At 34.4% G+C, this 22,346-nt stretch overlaps 2 protein-coding genes across 2 annotated transcripts; both read right to left on the bottom strand.

Annotated features, from left to right (window-relative positions):
* Window positions 1-3,466: 3,466 nt before the first annotated feature.
* Window positions 3,467-4,455, bottom strand: LOC131146081 (oleosin H2-like). The gene has a single exon (XM_058095374.1). It carries the CDS (start codon window positions 3,927-3,929, stop codon window positions 3,474-3,476), a length of 456 nt encoding a protein of 151 aa, XP_057951357.1. The 5' UTR covers window positions 3,930-4,455; the 3' UTR covers window positions 3,467-3,473.
* A 9,627-nt stretch (window positions 4,456-14,082) lies between these two features.
* Window positions 14,083-14,409, bottom strand: LOC131145771 (uncharacterized mitochondrial protein AtMg00300-like). The gene has a single exon (XM_058094960.1). It carries the CDS (start codon window positions 14,407-14,409, stop codon window positions 14,083-14,085), a length of 327 nt encoding a protein of 108 aa, XP_057950943.1.
* Between the last annotated feature and the right edge of the window lie 7,937 nt (window positions 14,410-22,346).

Here is a 22,346-nt window from a genome sequence, read left to right as displayed (position 1 = left end):
GGCCTACCTCCTGCATTATCGAGAATTCATGATGTATTCCATGTCTCAATGTTAAATAAGTACATTCTAGACCCTTCTCATGTGATAAGTTATGATTCATTAAAAGTTAGTGACACTCCATCATATGAAGAAGTACCAATCCAAATTTTAGACAAGAAGGATCAGGAGTTACGCACAAAGAAGATTTCATTGGTAAAAGTGCTCTGGCACAACCATGACATTGAGGAAGCATCATGAGAACTAGAAGCAGAAATACGTTAGAAATACCCACATCTTTTCAACAATAGTAGGATCGGATAAAAGCATAACATTATACAAGGTACTCATTTTAATTTTAGTAAATTTTGAGGATGAAATTTTTATAAAGAGATGAGGATGTAATAACCCAAAAAAAAATGTGTAGAATAATAATAATGGTCATATAGTTAGTATCAAAACGAAAGTGTTTCTTTGTTAGGATCCTTGATTCCATGTGTGATGCCTAAGAAAAACTTTGTCTAAGCGAGTGCTTAAAGACCATTGCAGTTCAATCGTTCCCTAGAGGTTGGCCTGATCAAAATAGAATTTCATAAGATAAACAGGGTAGATACTGTTTGTATACATAGATAAGTACATAAAACAATGTTTTAATTGACATATTTTATAGAAATATATGATAAAATAATAATAATATAGGTATCCTATGTAGGGCCCACAAGACCATGTGGGGCTCACATGAGTCCCAAAGTCGTGTGGGGGTCCACATGAGTCTCGAAACTGTGTAGAGCTCATAAAATTATTGGAGTTACATAGGATCCACTTGGGTTTCAAAGTTGTGTGAGGCCCACATGAGTTTTCGAAATTCGAATTTAATTCTTTTTTAAAAAAAATACTAAGACATAGCTTAAAAATAATAACAATGATAATAATAATGATTTAAAAAAATTAATTAATTAATTAAGTAAATTAATTAAAAATTAATTAAATAAGAGTGTCGGCAAGCACTCCCATTTCCCCCACATGATCCCCATCCCCATCCCATACTTAGTCCATCCCATGCCCATTCTTCAATTTTAAAAAAAATTATAATTTCATCTCTCTCCTAACACTTTTACAAATTCCATTTTTTTTTCCAAAATTTTCCTATAAATAGGAAGCTCTCAACTTTCATTTTTTCACAAAAAAATTTTAAAGGAAGATAATAATTAGTGAGTGAAAGAATTAGTGGTGGAGAGAGAATTTTAGTTATAAGTAAATTCTCACTCACCCATTCTTTCCGATCTCATTTTTTAGAGATATTCATTGTTTTCATAGCACAAGGTAAATGAAGAGTTAAGTAAATTTCATTATGTTATATTTTTATTTAAAATTTATACTTGAGTTTATTTGTAAGTAAATTATTTTCATAAAATTCTCTCGAGTTCATTTTTACGCATATTTAATTATACTAGTTTTATCTTTAATATACTTGCATTTATTTTTAAGTTAAGAAATGTTCTAAACCCCTAAAGTATTTTACATCATTAATTTCTATTCAAGAAAATATTTTTTTTTTCACGAAAATTGTATGGCATGAGTTCATTTATACGTTGCATATTTCACGAAAATATGAGTAAAAGTTACATGAGTTGATTTTTTTTTTTTACAATGCGTATTGCACGAAAAAAATGAATAAAAATGAGATTTTCATTATATTATTTTAATTGTACAAATTATATAATAAAAATATTTTTAAAACCCCTTATGGCTCAGATGATACAAAAAATTACGGATGCTCGATACCATAGTTTAAAGTTTAAACGGATCAGAGTGCATTCACATTGTTTACAGAGTGATTATGTATGTTAATGGATTTTTCCTAAGTGCACATCTAATTCCGGATCAGGACTTAATAAGGAAAATTTTTCTTAATGATTATGTACGTTGATTTAGTTTGGTCGGCTAGCCAGTTAAGTCAAGTTTTCGGACCGTACAACCTAGTCATGAGGGTAAACATGACTTACGATTAACAGGCCTAAGCGTGGTTTTTACAATATATGTTTATATATATATTTAATTACGTGTACAGAGTTATTGATAATTTGAAAGAAAAATATATGTTTATATGAAAATGACCATTCTTGTGCCTACATGACGAACTAAAGGAAACATATAAGGAAAAAATATATATATGTATATAATTAAATATTTTTACAGTTTTAAAGTTAAAAGTTTAATTTAACAGTCACAATATATGGTTATTAAATTTTACTATTATAGTTGATGGTAAAAGTTTTATGGAGAAATTTTTAAATTTACATTTATTTTAGAAGCAATTTTGAAGTTGTAGTATTAAATCTTGTTTTATGAAATTTTAAAAACTCATTTTGACCACACACTAATAATAATCTTATTTACTTACTGAGCATCGTCTCACCCTAATCATATTTTACATTTCAAATAACTCTGAAGGGTATATCGAAAATCAGACATAGCAAGCATGCGGGTGAGGATAGAAAAATAAAGATTTATTAGAAATATTAGTATGATGCTAGATGATTATGCATTGTGTAATTTTTCTTCTTTGAAAATAAATGATTGTAATACGATTAATTAACGCTCGAATTTAATAATAATTGAGTTTATTTACTTCTACTATAAATTAATGGTAAAAAGTAAATATTCTAGATCTTTCGGGCTTAGGGTATTACAGTAGACCATTAATCGATCTCTGCAGACAATCCATTAACCATTACTGTAGCTTGATTTTTTTCTCTATTTTAACTCATTTTTAAAAAAAAAACGAATTTCAAAATGGGAAACACACACACAGAGACACGTACATACACAAGGTAAGTACAATTATCAATCTTAGTACATACACAAGGTAAGTACAATTATCAATCTTAGAATAAGTGTTTTAAGGTGCCAACCTTTTAAATTTCATTTAAAAAAGGCTTAAAGATATACTTTTCCTATTCATAATGGTGCTCTTAGCTTAAATTTCTATTCAAAAGGATTTTCTTTGTTTTACTTTTTAAAAATAAAAACATTTAAATGGTAACTTGATTTTTAAAAATAAATTGGTAAGCTGAGTTGATTGTTCTACTTAATTGATTTTCAAATAGTTACCAAGTGTGTTGACAACAAAAATGGACCATCCAAATTCAGTATCGACAAGAGTTTATAATATTTAGCAACCACTTATTGTTTTAACATGTATATATTTTGTTATTAGGCATGTTAAACAATATATATATATATATATATATTTATCATTAGGTCTACTATACAAATAACTCAACACACCATTTCAAGGTGTAAGTCTTGTAATAAGAGGGGTAAACCATGTAATACTAATAATTCAATTCACCTTTTCAAGGGGTAAGCTATGTGATGAGGGGGTGAAATGAAAAATAAGATAATCTCATTAGCTTAATTTTTGCAATGAAGATTTCTTCAAGATTTATAAAAAAATAATTTGATGAAAAAAGGGGCTGGCTAGACAGCCTTTCTCAGGTCCTCAGGCCCTCTTGGGCCTTGCCTTGGACCGTGTGGCCCACATCCTTCGCCTTCTGGCCCACCTGGGCCGCCGCCTCCTCCGCCCGCTGCTTCGCCTCCGCCCCCGCGCCGCTGCGTCGCACGTAGTTCACGATCCACGACAGCGTCGAAACCCCAGTGATCCCAAAAGCTCCCGAGGTCAAGAACCCAGCGACCGCCAGGGCGATTATCAGCGCCGCCGGGACCAGAACGGGGCTGAAAATCACGATCAGTGGCGCCGCCACGGCTAGGCCTATCACTGTTCCGGTGAGAGCCAAGCCAGCCAGGAAGAGCAGGACCCCCCCGAGGGGAACGAGGGTGATCACTGCCAGAACTTGGGAAGCGGAAGGTCCCTTTTCCGGCAAGAGGCTCTTGGTGCCCTCGGTGACTCGTCGGAGTTGCGGTGGCAGCTGCTGCATCGATTCCGCCATGGACGGTGGTGGTTCTGTGTAATTTCTGGTGATGAATAATTAATGCAGAGAGAGAGAGAGTGTGTGTTTGTGTGAGAGTGATGTGTCATGACAGGGAGGACTTGAGGGTTGTTTTAAAGTGGCGGAGATGGACAGGCGGCAGAAAGGCGGTGAGGGTGGTGACACTTGTTTGATGAATGGGGGCAGAGGGTGCATGGAGATGGAGATGGAGATGGAGATGGAAGATAGGCTTTTTTAGATAACGCAGTGGAAATTCGTTTGTGTCTGTGTGATGTTGTTTTGCGATGTGTTATGTCATCCGAGTTTCGTTGTATTTTGGTTTTCTTGTTGGCAATTAAAATTAAAAAAAAAAAAAAAAAAAAACAGAGCAAATTATGATATAATCATTTTGTTGTTTTATATGTTCTTCAACGTCTCTATTTCACTTAAAATCGTGTATATTTTTTACTCTATTTTTCTATTTTTAGCAAAAAAAAAAAAGTTAAAATAAAGAAACAGAGTCGGAAGATTAAATAATTTAAAAAAAATTTAGGTAGAAATTTCAAGTTGTGAGTTAATAAGAGGTGACATGTGAAATGAAAATAGGATAGTTTTATTCTATAATGGAAGCTTAATCAATAAAGTATTTTAATAATAGTATTAGTTAGTAGGTGGTAAAATCAATTTTTTTTAATTAAATAAGTAGAGTTTGAGTTTTAGGGATTACGGTTTTCTATTTGAGATAATATCGTGGTATTTAAGTAGAAAAAGTAAAGGAACAAACTCATTAACTCAATATATTAGTCAAGTGTTTAAAGAGTTTAGATTAGTCGAGTGTTTAAAAAATCTCAGATAACATCGATTTAAAAAATAAAAAAGTAAGTAGATAGCATATTATAATGATAACAGGTGTTGCAAGAAGTGAAAGTAGCATATATTTCGTGACAGAAAATGGATAGAGTGGCTAACAAAATTTTTCCATGCATTGGTATATCTACATGTTTTAATCTCTTAACTCTTTTTACAAAGATATTGTTTAGTAAGGATAATATATAATTTTACATTGGTTTTAAATTATTATTGGCAAAAAATTTACGAACTTGTGTAGTTGTGTAAAATAGCTTTTGTTTGCTATTCTTAGTTTTTCAAATAATTATTTATACACTAGTTATCTTTCAAATTTTTAAGATTTGAGTTAAAAAAAAGAAAATAATGAATTTTTTTAATTGCGAAAAAAAAATTCATTTCTAAATTACTAAATTCTTGCAAATCAAATCACACCTCATCCTTTAATTTTAAAAAATTATATAAGAAATAAAAAACAAAAAATAACAAAAAAATTATTTTTCAAATTTCATATACAAATTTAAAAGTTAAAGAACAAAATAGCATTTCTATAATCATCTAAAATAATAGGAATGAAAAATAAACTACTTTGTGAACTTTATAAAAAACTTTTTTTTTAAATTTTTTTCTATATAAATGTTATAAAGTTGAAAAATGAGTTGGATTTTGTTTTCCACGAGTAGATAGACCATATATATATATTACCACTTTTTGGCTAATCATAAGTAAAATAAATTAATCAATGAAACAAAATACTTTATATAATCTATTAATATTTTAGGAACATAAGACATACTACATATTGGAAAATATATTAAACAATTTTTAGTAGTTAAAGTGTTGGAATTAGTGTATTCTCAAGAGGGGGAGGGGGTGAATTGGGTATTTAAAAATTATCCTTCCTAAGTTTGGTTCAAATTACAGTCAGTAGTACACAACCTAGGGTTTTTTTAAAACAGTCTCAACTCCCCAAGAAATTAACTGAGCAAATATTCAAAGCATAGATACCAGACTCAATAATTCACAATCATACACAATAGTAAAACATAAACATTCAAGTGTAGGAATTTAAATTTCGAAAATTAAAATCAGGCACAAAAAATGTTATTGGAATTTGGCCAACAATGCCTACGTCCCCGCCTCAAGCTTATAAGTAAGAGGATTCACTAAATTTGCTCACTTGCGGGTAGAGCGATATCGTTTACAATTTCCCTCTCCTTACTGGGCAAGAGAATACCCCAAGTCAGATTAACAGGATTGACCCCCAACCTTAACAACACCTTAACAGGATGATGCACCTAGTTCTCTTAATTGGGTCTGAACCAGTTCGGTGCTCTCCTAACAGAGTCTGAGCAATTCAGGACTATTCACAAGGCTAGTTTCCCTCTTCTAACCACTCGTCGGGAATACAACAGATAATCAAATTCGTGTACCAGGAAATGCTTCTACTACAAGCAGAATGTACAACAATTAAGCACAATATGATCAATGCACTCAAGTATGATAAGGAATTAATGCTCAAGTGAGCACGTCAAATATATCTCTTAATCAAATAAGGTATATGATAATACGAGAGATGCTAATGAATAAGTTCCTTGATTCAAAATATAATGCACTCCAAATATTTATCAATGCACAATATTATGTCTACCACAGATAAATTTCTACAATGAAGTATAGGTAGCAATAGAGATTAGCTTCAAAAAGGTTTTTCAATAATCACAAATGAAGCCTTTGAGTCTTACAATGAAAATGTTAAGACACCCAAGCTATGGAAAGTTTTTCCCAAGAGAAATAGATGCATCACTTAAAATCAATGGGAAGAACTTTAAAAGAATACTCTCAAAAGGATTTTAAAATATTAAGTATATGAGAGTGATGATTTTTCAAACAAAGATTTGAAAAACACAATAGAACCAAATCAATCTCCTTTCTATCTTACAATTAATTTGCAAGAGAGGAGAATAAGAAAATATTACTCTCTATTCCACAATGTTTTTTGCAAATAAGAGTTTGAGAGAGTATGAACAAATAGACTTGGAAAAATTATGGAGTATGAGCATATAGGAGTATAAAAATTTGAGAGAGCTTTTGCTAATCTATTTGCTAATCTTCTTGCTAATTAGAGCAAATGAAGTGGTATGTATAGGTACTCCACAAAATATAACCGTTGGGGACTCATTTGGTATTTTAGAAAAAAGTTTAATTAAATTTAACTATGTTTAACCGCGGTAAAAATTTCGCCAACCCGAGAGGTTCAGTCGACCATATTCAAGGTTTGATCGACCAATTTAACAAGTTTGGTCGACCGTGACAATTTTGAACTGAAGATGTGGTTGACTATCTCAAGGCGATTTTGAACCCTTCGCAGGTTCAGTCGACCAAGACAAAGGACGGTCAACTACTCATCTAAGTTCGGTCGATCGTGGCAAAAAAGAACTATACATTTGGTTGACCGGATAGTTGGGGGGTCAGACATTTTTCGGTTTGGTCGACCTAGGACGATACGTTCATTTCAAAACGGTCGACTGCGTGAAGTTAACATGTTGACTTCTGAGCGGTTCGGTCGACCAAGGCTTTTACACTACCAAGGGTTCGGTTGACCGATGCTTAGTCTTTTCAGCCTACAATGTGTTCGATCAACCAAGCTGGTTATTACTAGAAGGGTTCGATCGGCCGGGGCTATTTAAGAAGGTAATTTTGACCATAAGTTTTATCCCTATTTGTATAAATGTGACATTTTAGCCTAAGGGACTTTTCATTATGTGCATGGGGTCCTAAGGTCAATCTACGGTCATTAAGTATTCATCCCTATCATGTATGAGATGCAATTATTACAAACCATATTAATATTACAGACCCAAATAAATTGAATGCAATTATAATTTGAAAGATTTGTCTTCATTTCTTTTGCACTACGTATAGTCATGTCATGCGCCAGGTGATGTTGAATTTTAGCTTCTCATGGCTTCTATGTTATCCTTACCATCCGTGCATGCAAAGTGATAATTCTACTCACATACTCAATGCACAGGTAAGATACTTTATATTTGTCATAATCAAAATGAGATAAAACTCAAAAACTCAATATAAAGTAATAAAAATGTCATAAATTTGAACCAAAAAATTATATTGTATAACTATAACCTAAGCTTTAAAATTATACTATACAATTGGTGTAATCCTAAGAGGGGGGTTAATTGAAGATTTAAAAACTTCCTAGGTCAACTTAAGATTTCAGATAGTATTTCGCAACCTAGGGTCTTTCTAAGCAATTGCAATTCCCCAAAATAATAAGGTATGCTAATCTTTAAAACCAATAAGGCATTCATAACAAATTAAATATTAGCATACAAATACCACATCATATCCCATTTAAATTTTAAAGTGTGTATGTAAAATGATTTACCAATTAATGTGAACATACACGTGTGACATATCTCATTTAAATAAAGTATGTGTGCATGCAAAATAGTTATAACCATAAATGAACAAGCATACACATATGAAAATTAACGTGCGGAAAATAAACGAGAGAGAGAGAGAGAGAGAGAGAGAGAGAGAGAGAGAGAGAGAGAGAGAGAGAGAGAGAGGATTTGTTATCGAGGTTCGGCCAAACTAGTCTACATCCCTTCCTTGAGCATACCCCCCCCCAAGGATTCCACTATCTCTACTCACTTAAACGGGGCGAAGTAGAAGCTGTTTACAACTTTTCCTTACAGGGCAAGGTAAACCCCAGCTTAATTACCAGGCTGAACCCAACTAGTCTCCCTTACAGGTCCGGAGACACCTCAACTCAATTCACGGGCTGAGCCATAACCAACACTCCTTGCGAGGTGGAGATACCTCAGCAACATTTTACGGTCGATGCCAAAACCCAAATCAATTTCTAGGCTGAGTTCAACTGGTCCCTCTTACAGGGTAGAGACTCTCTAGTTCAATTTACAGGCTGAATCCAACCGGTACATAAAAAATATTTTTCTACATATGAAATGCTTCTGAAAATACAAGTAGAGATGTACACGTTGAAATTCTAAAAATGCACTCACACAAGATGTGAATTGAGTTCAAGTGTTTTCCTCAAAATAATATTTTCAATCTTTGAAAGGTAATGTATATAATACGTGCTTCTAAGATTTAACCCTAATAAATATTTTCTCCAAAAAATATTTTTCAAAGAATAATAGGAGAACCTAGGGTTTTCGTTTTTCAAATAATTTTTGTAACATAAAAATTTATCTATAAAAAGCTTGGATGCAAACAAAATTGCCCTAAAATAAAAATGCTCTCTTTCAAAAAGTTTTTCAAATGATCAAAATGAAAGAGAGTAGAAGAATAAAAATTTTGCCCTAAAGGAAATATTTTTGCAATAAAATAGGTTTGGGGGAACTTTGAATAAAATAGCCTAAATAAATTTGAGAGAAAAAAATTGGCTAATCAAAGTTACTAATCCAGCTAATGAATGAGGTATTTATAGGTTTAATGAAAATTATGATCGTTAGGGACACGCTCCGTATTTTTAAAATTATTTAATTAAAAAATTAAACGAGATTAGTGCAAAAAATAACCAGAACTTGAGAGGTTTGGTCAACTGGTCCAAGCGTCGGTCGGCTGTCCTCTCATAGTGTATTTTGAATTTCAAAAGGGTTCAATCGGCTGAGTAAGGTGTGGGTCGATCGGTCGAAGGCAATTCCAAACCTTTCGTAGGTTCGGTCGACCTAGGCTTAAGGCCGGTTTGCTGATCCAAGCGGCTGGTCGGCCAAGGTAAATTTGAACTAAAAGGACGGTCGGTCGTGGAAGGTGGAAAAGTCAATTTTTCATTGGTCAGTCGATTGTGGTAGCTACGTTCACTTTAGGGTCGGTTGGCCGAGGCTTAGTCAACTATTTGACTTCTGGCCTACAGTGTGGTTGGTCGACTGAGGTGATTAAAACGTCAATGGGTCGGTCAACCAGGGCTATTTAAAAACTCAATTTTGGCCCAATTTTTGACCCTAAATAATTTCTAAACCTTATGTATGATTTTAGTCTTTTAGAAAAAGGTTTGTCTTTGAAAGGTTAGGTTTCCTAATGTCAATTTATGACCATCTAAGCATTCAATCTATATCATGCAGATGCATGCATTATTACAGGCCAAATAATAAAAATTAAATGTAATACAAATTAAATCAAAATGTTTTGTTATTTTTCTTCTTTACTATTCTGATTTCATGGAATGCTCCTGATCATTTGAGCTTTATGCATTTTATGACTTCCATTTTCAGTTCCCTTATGTGTGTGTTGAATAATATATCTATTCACATGCTAAGTATACACATAAGTTCTTTGTGCTTTGTCAGTATCAAAACAGGGATTAGACTAAAAAAGTTAGCAATTTATCATTAAACTAATGTTGAAGATGAAAAAAATGAAAAACTAAAAAAGAAAAAAACGTTGAAATTGGAAAGTATATGAAATAAATATCAAATTATTAATATTATTGTCAACTTAAGTATTTTCTTAACAAAATAATGTTATATCAAATTGTTGATAGTGTATCTATTTTACATTACGACAAATACATAATTTCGTATCATTATCATCTTCATTATAATCCATTCCTCTTCCTACGCAGTTTATTGAGAATGATTTATGCATGAGAAAATAAGAAGAAAAAAACAAATAAATTTTTTTTTCCCCTGTAATTGTCCTTTAACAGTTACCTAATGGTTGTATTGGCCAACATGTAAGACTAATATAATAGTCTAATTGCTTGGGTTATTTAGATTTAGGCTTTTTTATTTCACCAGTAATGTCTTCGTGAGCATGAATTTGGATGAAAAGGGATAAACTGGACTCCCTGTTTCTAAATTATTGATTGAATTATATATATACTCAATCATCCTAAACTTTAATTTGTTCCATTTTAGTTCCAAATTTTTGAAATAATTCTAATCATTCCAATGCTAATCTTAGGCTTTAAGTGGAAAGCCACTTGTGCACAAAATCATCTTGGGTGATAAGCCAGCTTCCTGTCCTCAAAGTAATCAAGGCTCTTCAAAAGCATTCTCACCCATATGTGAAAATAGATAAATAAAAATCAAATTGTGATTTTGATCCACCAATGCAGGGAAACTATTTCCTTAAGGACTTAATGGATTCAAGGAAATTCAATAAAAAGATTCTTCACTATATTACCTATGGGGAAATAATGATATTCTCTATGTAGGAGGGATAGAAAGGGATATGGGACGGGCTCATTATATGTTTAACCTCGTTTGAGTCTTCAATTGGTTAAAAAAAAGAGTAATATATGTTCTTTGTATCTTCTTAGGTTACATTATCCTATTGTATAGCCTAGGCTTGATTTGAAATTTAATTGATCAATTAATATATGTATTATATGTATATGAAATTAATGATGTAATCTTAAGAAGGGTTGAATTCACAATAAGGTAATCGGCGACCGTACTGTACCAATCAACGATCCTAGTTATATATGTGAATGCTGAAAGTATGATCCACTATTCAGTTCTGAATTTCAACAACAATTAACAATATAGTTGGGGCTCTCGAAGCATTTCAGGAACTTAAGGCGCTCTCAGGCGCTCTCGTAGCATTTCAGGAACTTGAGGGGCGTTCGCTGCATTTCAGGAAATTGGAGATTCTTAACCCCTGCACATGTGCCAATCCATTGGGTAAATTTGCAGCTGGAGGAGGAATTTGAGGGGCTGCATGTGCAATCTGTAAGAGGGAGATTCGGAGAAGGGAAGAAAAGGGAGAACACAACAACAATTTCAATGGGACTGGGCTGTTTGTAGACTCCTTGAGCCGAGCTCCAGCGCCCACTTCTTCTTCTTCCTTCATTCTATTTTGATTTCAGTTTGGGTGGCTTGGCTGTTCGTAGATTGCTTCCCCAACCGAACTCCAGCACCAAATCTCTCATTGCAACTTCTTTATTCTTCCATTTTGATTTTATTTTGCTTTCAATTTTTGTTTTTGATTTCAGGAGCAGCTGTTGTCCGAGAGTGTCCCCTTGCTGTTCCTCCTTCCAAATTTGATTTTAATTTGGTCTAGGACTCAATATACAACAGCACCCGAACCCAGAACAGCAGCTGCTGTCCGAGGCCTTCCCTGTTGTTCGTAAACTATTGCCCAGCCAAACAGCAGCCCGAGGCCCCCTTCTTTGCAGGCTACAGCCAGCACAGCAATCTGAGAGTGTCCCCTTATTGTTACTCCTTCCAAATTTGATTTTAATTTGGTCTAGGACTCAACATACAGCAGCACCCAAACCCAGAATAGCAGTTGCTGTCCGAGGCCTTCTCTGCTGTTCGTAAACTGTTGTCCAGCCAAACAGCAGCCCGAGGCCCTCTTCTTCGCAGGCTACACCTAGCATAGCAACCTGAGAGTGTCCCCTTGCTATTCCTTCTTCCAATTTTGATTTTAATTGGGCTCAAAATCAAGAAATGTTGGCTGAATCCGAACCCAATATGTGTTCCATTTAATTCTCCAATTCTTCCTTAGACTTATGATTGTGAATTCTTCTGGAAATGTTTTGTTTTGTTTTTTTTTTCTTTTGCATTTATTCTTTTTGCAATTTGCTGATTTAAATTGTATTTGTGGGCTGTTTTGAAATTAGCTTAGTTTCAAAGTGCACAGTAGGTTTTTGACAAAATGCCCCATAGAGCATAAGTATTATAATTTGCCATTTATTGTTGGGAATAGGTGGGTTAGATGTTCTTGATAATTATGGTTTAGCCCATTGATCAAAGATAATCATAATTCATTCAACAAACGTCCTAAACTCCTCCAATTTATGGAAAAGAGTAATATTAGTGGCAAGGTGCATTGGAGCATAAATCTTAAGTAGATACATAACTATTTTTCAATTTTATATTGAGTTTATTAACATGTTGCATTTAAATTTCTTTTAGCTCACTTAGTATACATTTTACCAATTCATACAAAAGAAGAATAAACCATTTTTGGTTATGCCCATAAACCTATTTTTATTGTAAATAACATTGTAATTAATCGTAGTGCTTAATTCTCCTTTATTATTTTTTTATAATATTTAAATTTGGAACTTAAACAAACCGTTCCCTGTGGAAATGACTTAAGGACTCCCCTAATACTATTTGGTGATACTCTTATATTTGGGAGTTATTCTCTAAGGTTTTTAGAGTGAGTCATGCATAAGATACCAGATCATCAAATTCGTACATGGGCGGTGGCTTAATAGTGCGTTTGGGTCTATTTACGGCTATATTACGTTTGTAATGGCCCGAATAATAAAAATGATATTTAAATAGAGAGGAAGGGAAATGGAAACAGAAACAGAAGAAGGCGTTTGTCAATGACATTGCATTTTGGGAGTAATAACTAAGGAAGTTTATCAGGTCCTCGTCGACGAATACAGGGAATTCGTTAACGAGGGTGCAGGTTCGTCGACGAACTTTCTACAGGACTCGTCGACGATACCCACAGGTTCAGGTTGACTATTTTATTTATTATGTTTCATTTTATATTAAGATAAGCAGGTTGTTACAGCGTTGCTGCTGACCTCTCGAGCTAGAACTCCCTGTGCTTTGATCATTATCATCTCCACCTTGAGTCTCTAACTCCACTTGCACCACATGCTCATCGTTGTTGTAGTTTTCTAGCACCTATTTCTCTTCTTTTTCCTGAGTATGTCACAACATGACTTTCTCATTGAAAACCATGTCTCTACTAATCACCACTTTGTTTGATTTCAAATCCAACAGCTTGAATTTTTTCACCCCTTTATGATACCCCAGAAAGATGCACCATCTAGAATTTGCCTCAAGTTTTGATATCTCCTCACTAGGAACATGCACATAGGCTAGACACTCAAAAACTCTCAAACCGGAGTAGTCTACCTCAAAGCCTATCCACACCTCATCTGTAACTTTCTCATCCAGTGTCGCCCTTAGTGATCTATTAATAAGGAAACACGCCATATTAACTGTCTCTGCCCAAAAGTTCTTTGCGAGCCATACATTCATCTTGAGACACCAAGCCCTTTCAACTATAGTTTAGTTCATCCTTTCCGCTACACCATTGTGTTGTGGTGTTTTGAGCACTGTAAATTGTCTCCTTATGCCATGCTACTTGCATGACTCTTTAAAGCTCGAATTTGTGTACTCAGTGCCATTGTATGACCTAAGGCACTTAATCTTTCTTCCGTTCTTGTTGTCTACCTCAGTTTTCCACAATTTAAACTTGGAAAACACTCATGTTGCATAGAGTACACACATACCTTTCAAGAGTAATCATCAATGAAACTCATGAAGTACATATGCCCTCCTCGTGATGTTACTTTCACTGGCCCCTAAACATCTGAATGAATGTAGTCAAGGATTCCCTCCGTCTTATGCGTGGCTCCCATAAACTGGACCTTATTCTGTTTCCCAAGTACACAGTACCAGCAGAAATACAATTTACATGATTTGACCCCCTTCAAAAGATTTCTCTTGTGAAGCTCCTTCATTTCATGCTCACCCATATGCCCTAATCGCATATGCCACAAGACAGTGCTATTCGACTCAGACTCTACAGCTGTAGCTCCACCTACAACTGTAGTACTTAGTAGTGCATAGATATTCCCCAGTACTTTCTGCACTTTCTTCACAGTCTGAACGCCTTTACCCACCTTCATTACCCAACTTTTGGACTTGTAACTAAACCTGTTACAGTCTAAAGTACCTAATGAAATCAAATTCTTTCTCAACTTTGGTATGTGCCTAACATCACATAACGTCCTCACCACACGATCATATGATGTTCTCCATTCCGATAACTTTGCATAAAGCATCATTCCAAACCATAATTTAGTAATTTGTAAGTGGTGAACCAGTTTTTGTTGGGCATCATATGATAAGAGCACGCCAAATCTAAGATCCAAGAATCCAAGAGATCATTTGAACTAGATGAAATCGAGAGCATATCACCATCACCGCTCCTAGAGTTTCCATCTTCCACTACATTCATTGTGTTTGATGAACCTTCTTTATTTTTAGCATTCCCCTTCTTCCTTGATGGACAATCTGGTTTTATGTGCCCTTTTTTTTCGCACTTAAAACACCGTACGTCCTTCCTGTTAGCCTTGGTGGCTTCATCATCATTGTTTAAAACATGTTGATAATATTAACCTATATGTTGTTCCTAGTGTTTTCCTATGTTTGCAGATCATACTTAGCACAAGTTCTCGTACATGAAGTACTTGATCAAAGGCAAAGACCGGACCGAGTAGACGTCAAGAAGGAAAGATCAAATGGACACATACTCGGAAGGACCCATGCACAACCAGAAGCTTAATTGTAGAATTATTTGTAATAAGGGTTGTTACGCCCCGAACCCCGAAATGGGACCCAGGGGTGAAAATGTAACATAACCTGTCCCTGTATCATACCAATCATCACAGATACAGTACAAAGGATGAGGGTCCGACCCAGTGGGGTTTCCAAGCACCCTAAACACATCCAAACACAATTATATACACATCGAAAAAACCATACATACATATGCAGTACCATACCAGAGTCTATATAAGAGCAGAACATGACTCTATCAAAACATACAAACGGGCGCCCATCATATCCCAAAATGGCAACCCACCAAAATTACAGTTCTAACACTTACCTAGCGCTAAATGCAGTACACTGACCACTACGCTCCCTACACCAGGACACTAGTTCCGGTTACCCGAAGGACCTGTAAAAATATATATACAGCAGGGGTGAGACACCTCTCAGTAAGGAAGAACACATGTTATATCGGTGTGTGACATTTGAGTATTATCATGATACAACATACACGCAGTTGAATGCAATCTAGTACTAGTTCACACAGTGCGTACATGCACACACACACACATGATCAGCAACCCGGTGTCGTCACACCCTTTTGCCCGAAGCCGGTTCTCAACATCCCGACCAACCCGCGAAGCACGGTGCACTGGCACATGGCTAGTCCCTGACTCCCATGGCATCGTACTAACACTAACTGGTGAATCCACACCCTTCTGCCTGATCTGTCGGTATAAGCTCACGCCCTCGGATATAGAGCCGGACACTTTTGCCTACGTGGCAAGCGATAAACACATGCCCTCAGATATAGAGCCGGACACTCTCAGTACCTGGAATCATTTCGGAACCCAGTTCCTACTAGCATTTCAACATATCACACACGCATGCATGCTCATATAACCAAACAAACCACACCCATTTGGTAATCTAAATCATGGTTTTCCAAACAAATACAGTTTAAACAAGTCAAGGCACAGCCATCCCAATATCACAGTATAAATCACATATATACTCGATTTTCAACAAAACCCAGGATTCAGCCCGTCGCCCCCTTTTTCCCAAAACTGTAATAATGAAAAACCCATAGTTTTCCCCGTTAGATCCCCCCAAATGAGTAGCCAAAACACACATAAGACCGTGGACCATAGTTCCACCGAGTTCGATTTCAAAAATAACCAATATAAACGTAGTTCCCCTTACCTTTCCTTAAATAACAAATCCCGAACTCCAAAGTCCCTAAACAGCGAATCGAGTTCCAAAACCTACAATCAACAGTACAGAATATACTCACAAAATAGTTACCTACAAAACTACCGGATCAGAATTGAAACCGAGCCTTATCTCAATTTTTCTCCAAAACCCGAAAATCTCCGAAACGAGATTCCAATCCGTAGAAATTGTAGAGAATCCGTCCACGATCCTCATGGTAACTTCAGATTTCTGATTCCATCAATGATCAATGAAGAAATCTAGAGAGAGAGAGAGAGAGAGAGAGAGAGAGAGAGAGAGAGAGAGTAGGGAGAGTTTTAGAGAGAGAGAAAGATAAGATTGAGATTTCTTAATGAAGAAGTAATGAAAATTTCCTTTTATAGTCCTTTGACCGGACCCAAATTTGTCGACGAAATGAAGCCTTCGTCGACGAATCCTTCACTAACTTCGTCGACGAATCGATGGCCTCGTCGATGAATCCTGATATTCCCGATTTCCGAAACTCCTTGGCTTATCCTCGTCGACAAGTCTCTGAATTTCGTCGACAAGAAAAGCATACTTCATCGACGAAATCTGGCTTCATCGACGAAGCCTGGTAAATTTTCAAATTTGTCCCTCTCTTAATATTTAAACCTAGTTATCACAGTTCAGGTTCTTACAAGGGTTGTGTGTAATACCCCCAACCCCGAAGGATATGAGATATTTACTTTTTACTATTGATTTACAACAGAAGTAAATAAACTGAATTATTATTAAACCAGAGTGCTAATTAGCCATATTATAATCATTTATTTTTAAAAGAAAAAAAATTACATAATGCATAATCATCTGGCATCATACTAATATTTCTAATACATCTTTATTTTTCTATCCCGACCCGCATGCTTGCTATGCCTGATTTTCGCCATGCCCTTCAGAGTTATCTAAAATGTAAAATATGATTGGGGTGAGACGATGCTCAATAAGTAAATAAGATTATTATATGTGTGTGGCCAAAATGAGTTTTTAAAATTTCGTAAAACAATATTTAATACTATAACTTCAAAACTGCTTCTAAAATAAATGTAAATTTAAAATTTTCTGCATAAAACTTTTACAATCAACTATAACAGTAAAATTTAATAACCATATACTATGACTGTTAAATTAAACTTTTAACTTTAAAACTGTAAAAATATTTAATTATATACATATATATACTTTTCCTTATACGTTTCCTTTAGATCGTCATTTAGGCACAATGATTCTCTTCATATAAATATATACTTTTCCTTCAAATCATCAATAATTCTGTACACGTAATTAAATATGTAAAAACATATATTGTAAAAACCACTCTTAGGCTTGTTTGCCATAAGTCAGGTTTACCCCCATGACTAGGTTGTGCGGTTTGAAAACTGGACTTAACTAGCTGGCCAACCAACTAAATCAACGTACATAATCATTAAGTGAGATTTTCCTTATTAAGCCCTGGTCCAGAACCAGGTGTGCACTCAGGAGAAATCTACTAACATACATAACCACTTTGTAAACAGTGTGAGTGCACTCTTATCCGTTTAAACTTTAAGTTATGGTACTGAGCATTTGTAATTTTTTGTATCATCTGAGCCATAAGGGGTTTTAAAAACATTTTTATTATATAATTTGTACACTTAAAATAATATCATGAAAATTTCATTTTTGTTCATATTTTTGTGCAATACGCATCGTAAAAAAATCAACTCTTGTAATCTTTACTCATATTTTCGTGAAATGTGCAACTTATAAATAAACTCATGTTACACAATTTTCGTGAAAAAAATATTTTCTTGAATAGAAATTAATGATGTAAAATACCTGAGAGGTTTAAAACATTTCTTAACTCAAAAATATATGTAAGTATATTAAGGATAAAATTAGTATGATTAAATATGTGTAAAAATAAACCTAGGAGAATTTTATGAAACTAACTAACGTAATAGAAATTTACTTACAAATAAATTCGGGTATAAATTTTAAATAAAAATATAGCATAATCAAATTTACTTATCTTTTCCTTTACCTTGTGCTACGAACACAATGAATATCTCTAAAAAAATGAGATCAGAAAGAGTGAGTGAGTGAGAATTTAATTATAAAAAAAATTCTTTCTCTGCCACTAATTCTTTCACTCACTAACCATTCTCTTCCTTTGAAAATTTTTTGTGAAAAATGAAAGTTGAGAGTTTCTTATTTATAAGAAAATTTTGGAGAAGAAAATGGAATTTGTAAAAGTATAGGGAGAGGGGTGAAATTATAATTTTTTTAAAATTAAAGAATGGACATGAGATGAGTTAGATATGGGTTAAGTATGAGATGGGGATGAGGATCATGTGGGGGAAATGAGAGTGCTTGCCGACACTCCCATTTAATTAATCTTTAATTAATTTACTTACTTAATTAATTAATTAATTATTTTTATTTTTTTAAAAATAATAATTATTATCATTGTTATTATTTTTAAGTTATGTTTTAGTATTTTTTTTTGAAAAAGAATTAAATTCGAATTTCGAAAACTCATGTGGGCTCCACACAACTTTGAGACTCAAGTGGGTCCTACGTAACTCCAATAGTCCTCATACAGTTTTATGAGCCCTACACAGTTTCCAGACTCATGTGGATCCCCACACAGTTTCGGGACTAATGTGGGCCTATATTATTATTATTATTATTATTATTATTATTATTATTATTATTATTATATATTTCTACAAATTATGTCAGTCAAAACATTATTTTATGTACTTATTTATGTATACAAACATTGTCTACCATGTTTATCTTATGAAATTCCATTTTGACCAAACTGACCTCCAGGGAGCAACTGAGCCACAATGATCTCTGAGCACTCGCTTAAATAAGGTTTTTCTTAGGCATCAAACATGGAATCAAGAACTCTAATAGAGAAACACTTTCATTTTGATACTAACTAAATAACCATTATTATTATTCTACACATTTTTTTTTTGGGTTATTACATTGTGTGTGTGGTAGGAACTTTTGTAACTCTTGTGTTTTGTTTCTACATGATCTCTGAGCAAAAGTTGAGTAATGCACATGCATACTAGGACACATGAGTTTATAGGATTGCACTAAAAGTCACAAACTCAATTCATAGTTTTCGAAGTTAAAATCAAAGAGTTTGTTAAAACAATCCTAAACTCAAATGTGGTTTTCAAAGGGACAAGTTTTCATCTTCTTGGTTTTACAATCTTTTCTTGGTCTTGGTTTTGTCAAAGTATGGTTAATGTCATAAGGTTTAAAGAAAGTCAAGCATATTTTTGTAAAAGGACATTCTAATTATATAAGATATCAAATGAGCTTTCAAGCGTGTTTTCATAAACAAAATATCTTATATTTAAGGGGAAACTCACTTGGACATGTTTTTAACTTCATTAGAATCAATATGTTTCAAGTACTTTTGTCCAATAATGTTTTAAGTGTTCAAAAGGCTTTTTGGTTGGGTTTAAAATCTCAGTTATGCACCGATCACCTTTCCTGAACATCTTTCAGTATTTGGGAGCATAACTTTTGCTAGAAAAGTCCAAAAAGGACGATCTTGGTGTTTGGTTGGGTTTAAAACCTCAGTAATGCACCGATCACCTTTCCTGAACATCTTTCAGTATTTGGGGGCATAACTTTTGCTAAAAAAGTCCAAAAAGGATGATCTTGGTGTTCCTGGAAAGTTAAGAACAAATTCCACAACTTTTATATTGATGATTTTATTTTTTATTTTTTATTTAGGGATATCGTCGATGAGAACAGGGGATTCATCGACGAGTGGCAGTGTGTGACTAGTCGACGAGAGCAGGGGACTAGTCGACGAGTCCAATGGGCAGAACTACTCCAAAGGGCGGAAAATGGCTAGTTTACCAAATAAAATATCTTTTCTTTCCCACAATGGCTAGTTAACTATTCTTTTGGCTCTTAGGCTATAAATACAAGCTATTAGACTTGTATTAACATGGTTTTAAGAGTTTTTGATTATCTTAGTCAATTATATCTTTGATTTGCAAAACCTAACACTTTGCACCTTGCATATTAGTCTTTCATACAAAAGTGCTCAATCCTCTCTTGCTAATTGATCTTGTGTGAATCATTTCCTGATAGATAAGAGTGAGGATTTGATTGTATTTCATATTAACTTATTTAAGGAACGTTTCTTTTGTAAATCATCTTCGCTGTAATAAGTTCTTTGTGAACCATTGAGTGAAGGTTTTTGGTGAACCGAAGTGAAGGCTCTTCATGAGTGCAGTAGGGATTTGTTCCCAAGTTGTAAGGCTTTTTCGCCGGTGAAGGAGATTGTGTATAGTGGATTGTGGAATCCTTAGGTTGGTGCTAGGGCATGGACATAGGTTGGGTGCCGAACCACGTTAAATCCCAGTGTTAAGTTTCTCTCTCCCTACTCTTTATTGTTTATCTTGAGCATGATTTAAATTCCATATATCGTGATATAATTGCTTGAATCTTGCCAAATATTTTTTTTTAGTAGAGAGAATTTTTAAATACGCGAAAAGAGCCATTCACCCCCCTTTTATTCTATACTGCATATTCGTTGCCGGGCACACGTACTTACTTCTGGGCTACGACGTCTAACACTTCCTTTTTCGTAGAATTGGATCGAGCCTTATTGTTGCTCGGTCTACCCTGGAACTTGCTTCTCCCACGATCCTGATTACCTTTTACCACAAGCCCTTCACCTTCAGAATTCTCATCGCTGGCCTTCTTCCTCTAATGGAAACTTAACGGGGCACTCGTGATATCCTCCAACTACAGAGCTTTTTTTCCCTATGTTAGAGTCGTAACCAGATTCTCATATGTAGGAGACGTAGGTAGGGAATTCAACAGCATCAACGCCTTGTCTTCGTCCTCAAACTTCACATCAATCCACTTCAGATTGCTGATGATCTGATTGGATACGTTGATGTGTTGATTCAGATCCGGACCCTCTGTCATCTTAAGTCCATATAGTCTTTGTTTAAGATACAACTTGTTCATCAATGACTTGGACATGTACTGGCTCTTTAGTTTCAGTCAAACTTCTGCTAGAAATTTCTTGTCCATGATGTGATACATCATGTCATTGGTTAGACAAAGCCTAATAGTAGTCACAACCTTCGCTTTCAACTCCTTCCAATTCATGTCGTCCATGCCTTTCGGCTGTTTTTTTGTATAGTGCCTTCACTACACCTTACTGCACCAACAAGTCCTTAACCCTCTTTTGCCAAAGTCCAAAATTTTCTATTTCATCAAACTTAACGACATCTAAATTTACAGAAGAAATCCTAACCATTGCAACCAATAGCTTTGATACCAATTTGTTATACAAAGAGTATACACAAATGTATAGCGAAAACAGAAATTGAATCGAAACGTATAATGCAATAACCAACGATGAACAATACGAAAACAATCAATCATAAAGAGAATAAAGAAAAACAATAAATCACACGACACAAAGAATTTACGTGGTTCGACAATGTGCTCATGTCCACGGGAGTAAGTGATTGATTTTCACTATTAATGCCAAACAAGAGTTACAAAATAATGTTTATATGTTAACCCTATACATACGGAAGATTTAGAAATTATCTAAAATACTCCTGTAGTTAACCTCGAAGGAAAATCCTCTGAAATCTCCAATCTACTAATCTTTTCGATTTAAATCCCGTAAATAGCACCGAACAATACCATTGATGATTTTAGTGGCCGAAACCATTGACGGTTTAACATAGAGGCAGAATCCTGAAGCCTAAAACCGTCCACAGTTATCTCTTGAGAGCAAACTGTCGACCCACCTGTTGAAGGTTTCTTCCTGCAACTCAGCTTCCTTGTTCTTGCTTCATCTTGCTTTCCCTGAACATGTATTCCACTCAATATATAAAAAAATAATTATGGAATGATTTTTAAAATTATAAAATAACATGATGATTTTTTCAAAAAATTGTAAAATGTTTTTTTAATGAAAAAACAAACATGCTTTAAAATTAGTACTATGCAACTTATTGACATATAGCATACAAATCTTTTGAGTAATAAGGTTAGTCCAATCCTCCAAATC

This window comes from Malania oleifera, chromosome 13, assembly GCF_029873635.1.
Source record: "Malania oleifera isolate guangnan ecotype guangnan chromosome 13, ASM2987363v1, whole genome shotgun sequence".
Taxonomy (NCBI): Eukaryota; Viridiplantae; Streptophyta; class Magnoliopsida; order Santalales; family Ximeniaceae; genus Malania; species Malania oleifera.
The sequence above is the reverse complement of the archived record's forward strand: the minus strand, read 5'-3'. Positions and strand labels throughout refer to the sequence as shown.

What these genes read in the sequence shown, in the direction of transcription:
- LOC131146081 (XM_058095374.1), bottom strand. Translation starts at nt 3,929, where the DNA reads ATGGCGGAATCGATGCAGCAGCTGCCACCGCAACTCCGACGAGTCACC.
- LOC131145771 (XM_058094960.1), bottom strand. Translation starts at nt 14,409, where the DNA reads ATGAAGGTGGGTAAAGGCGTTCAGACTGTGAAGAAAGTGCAGAAAGTA.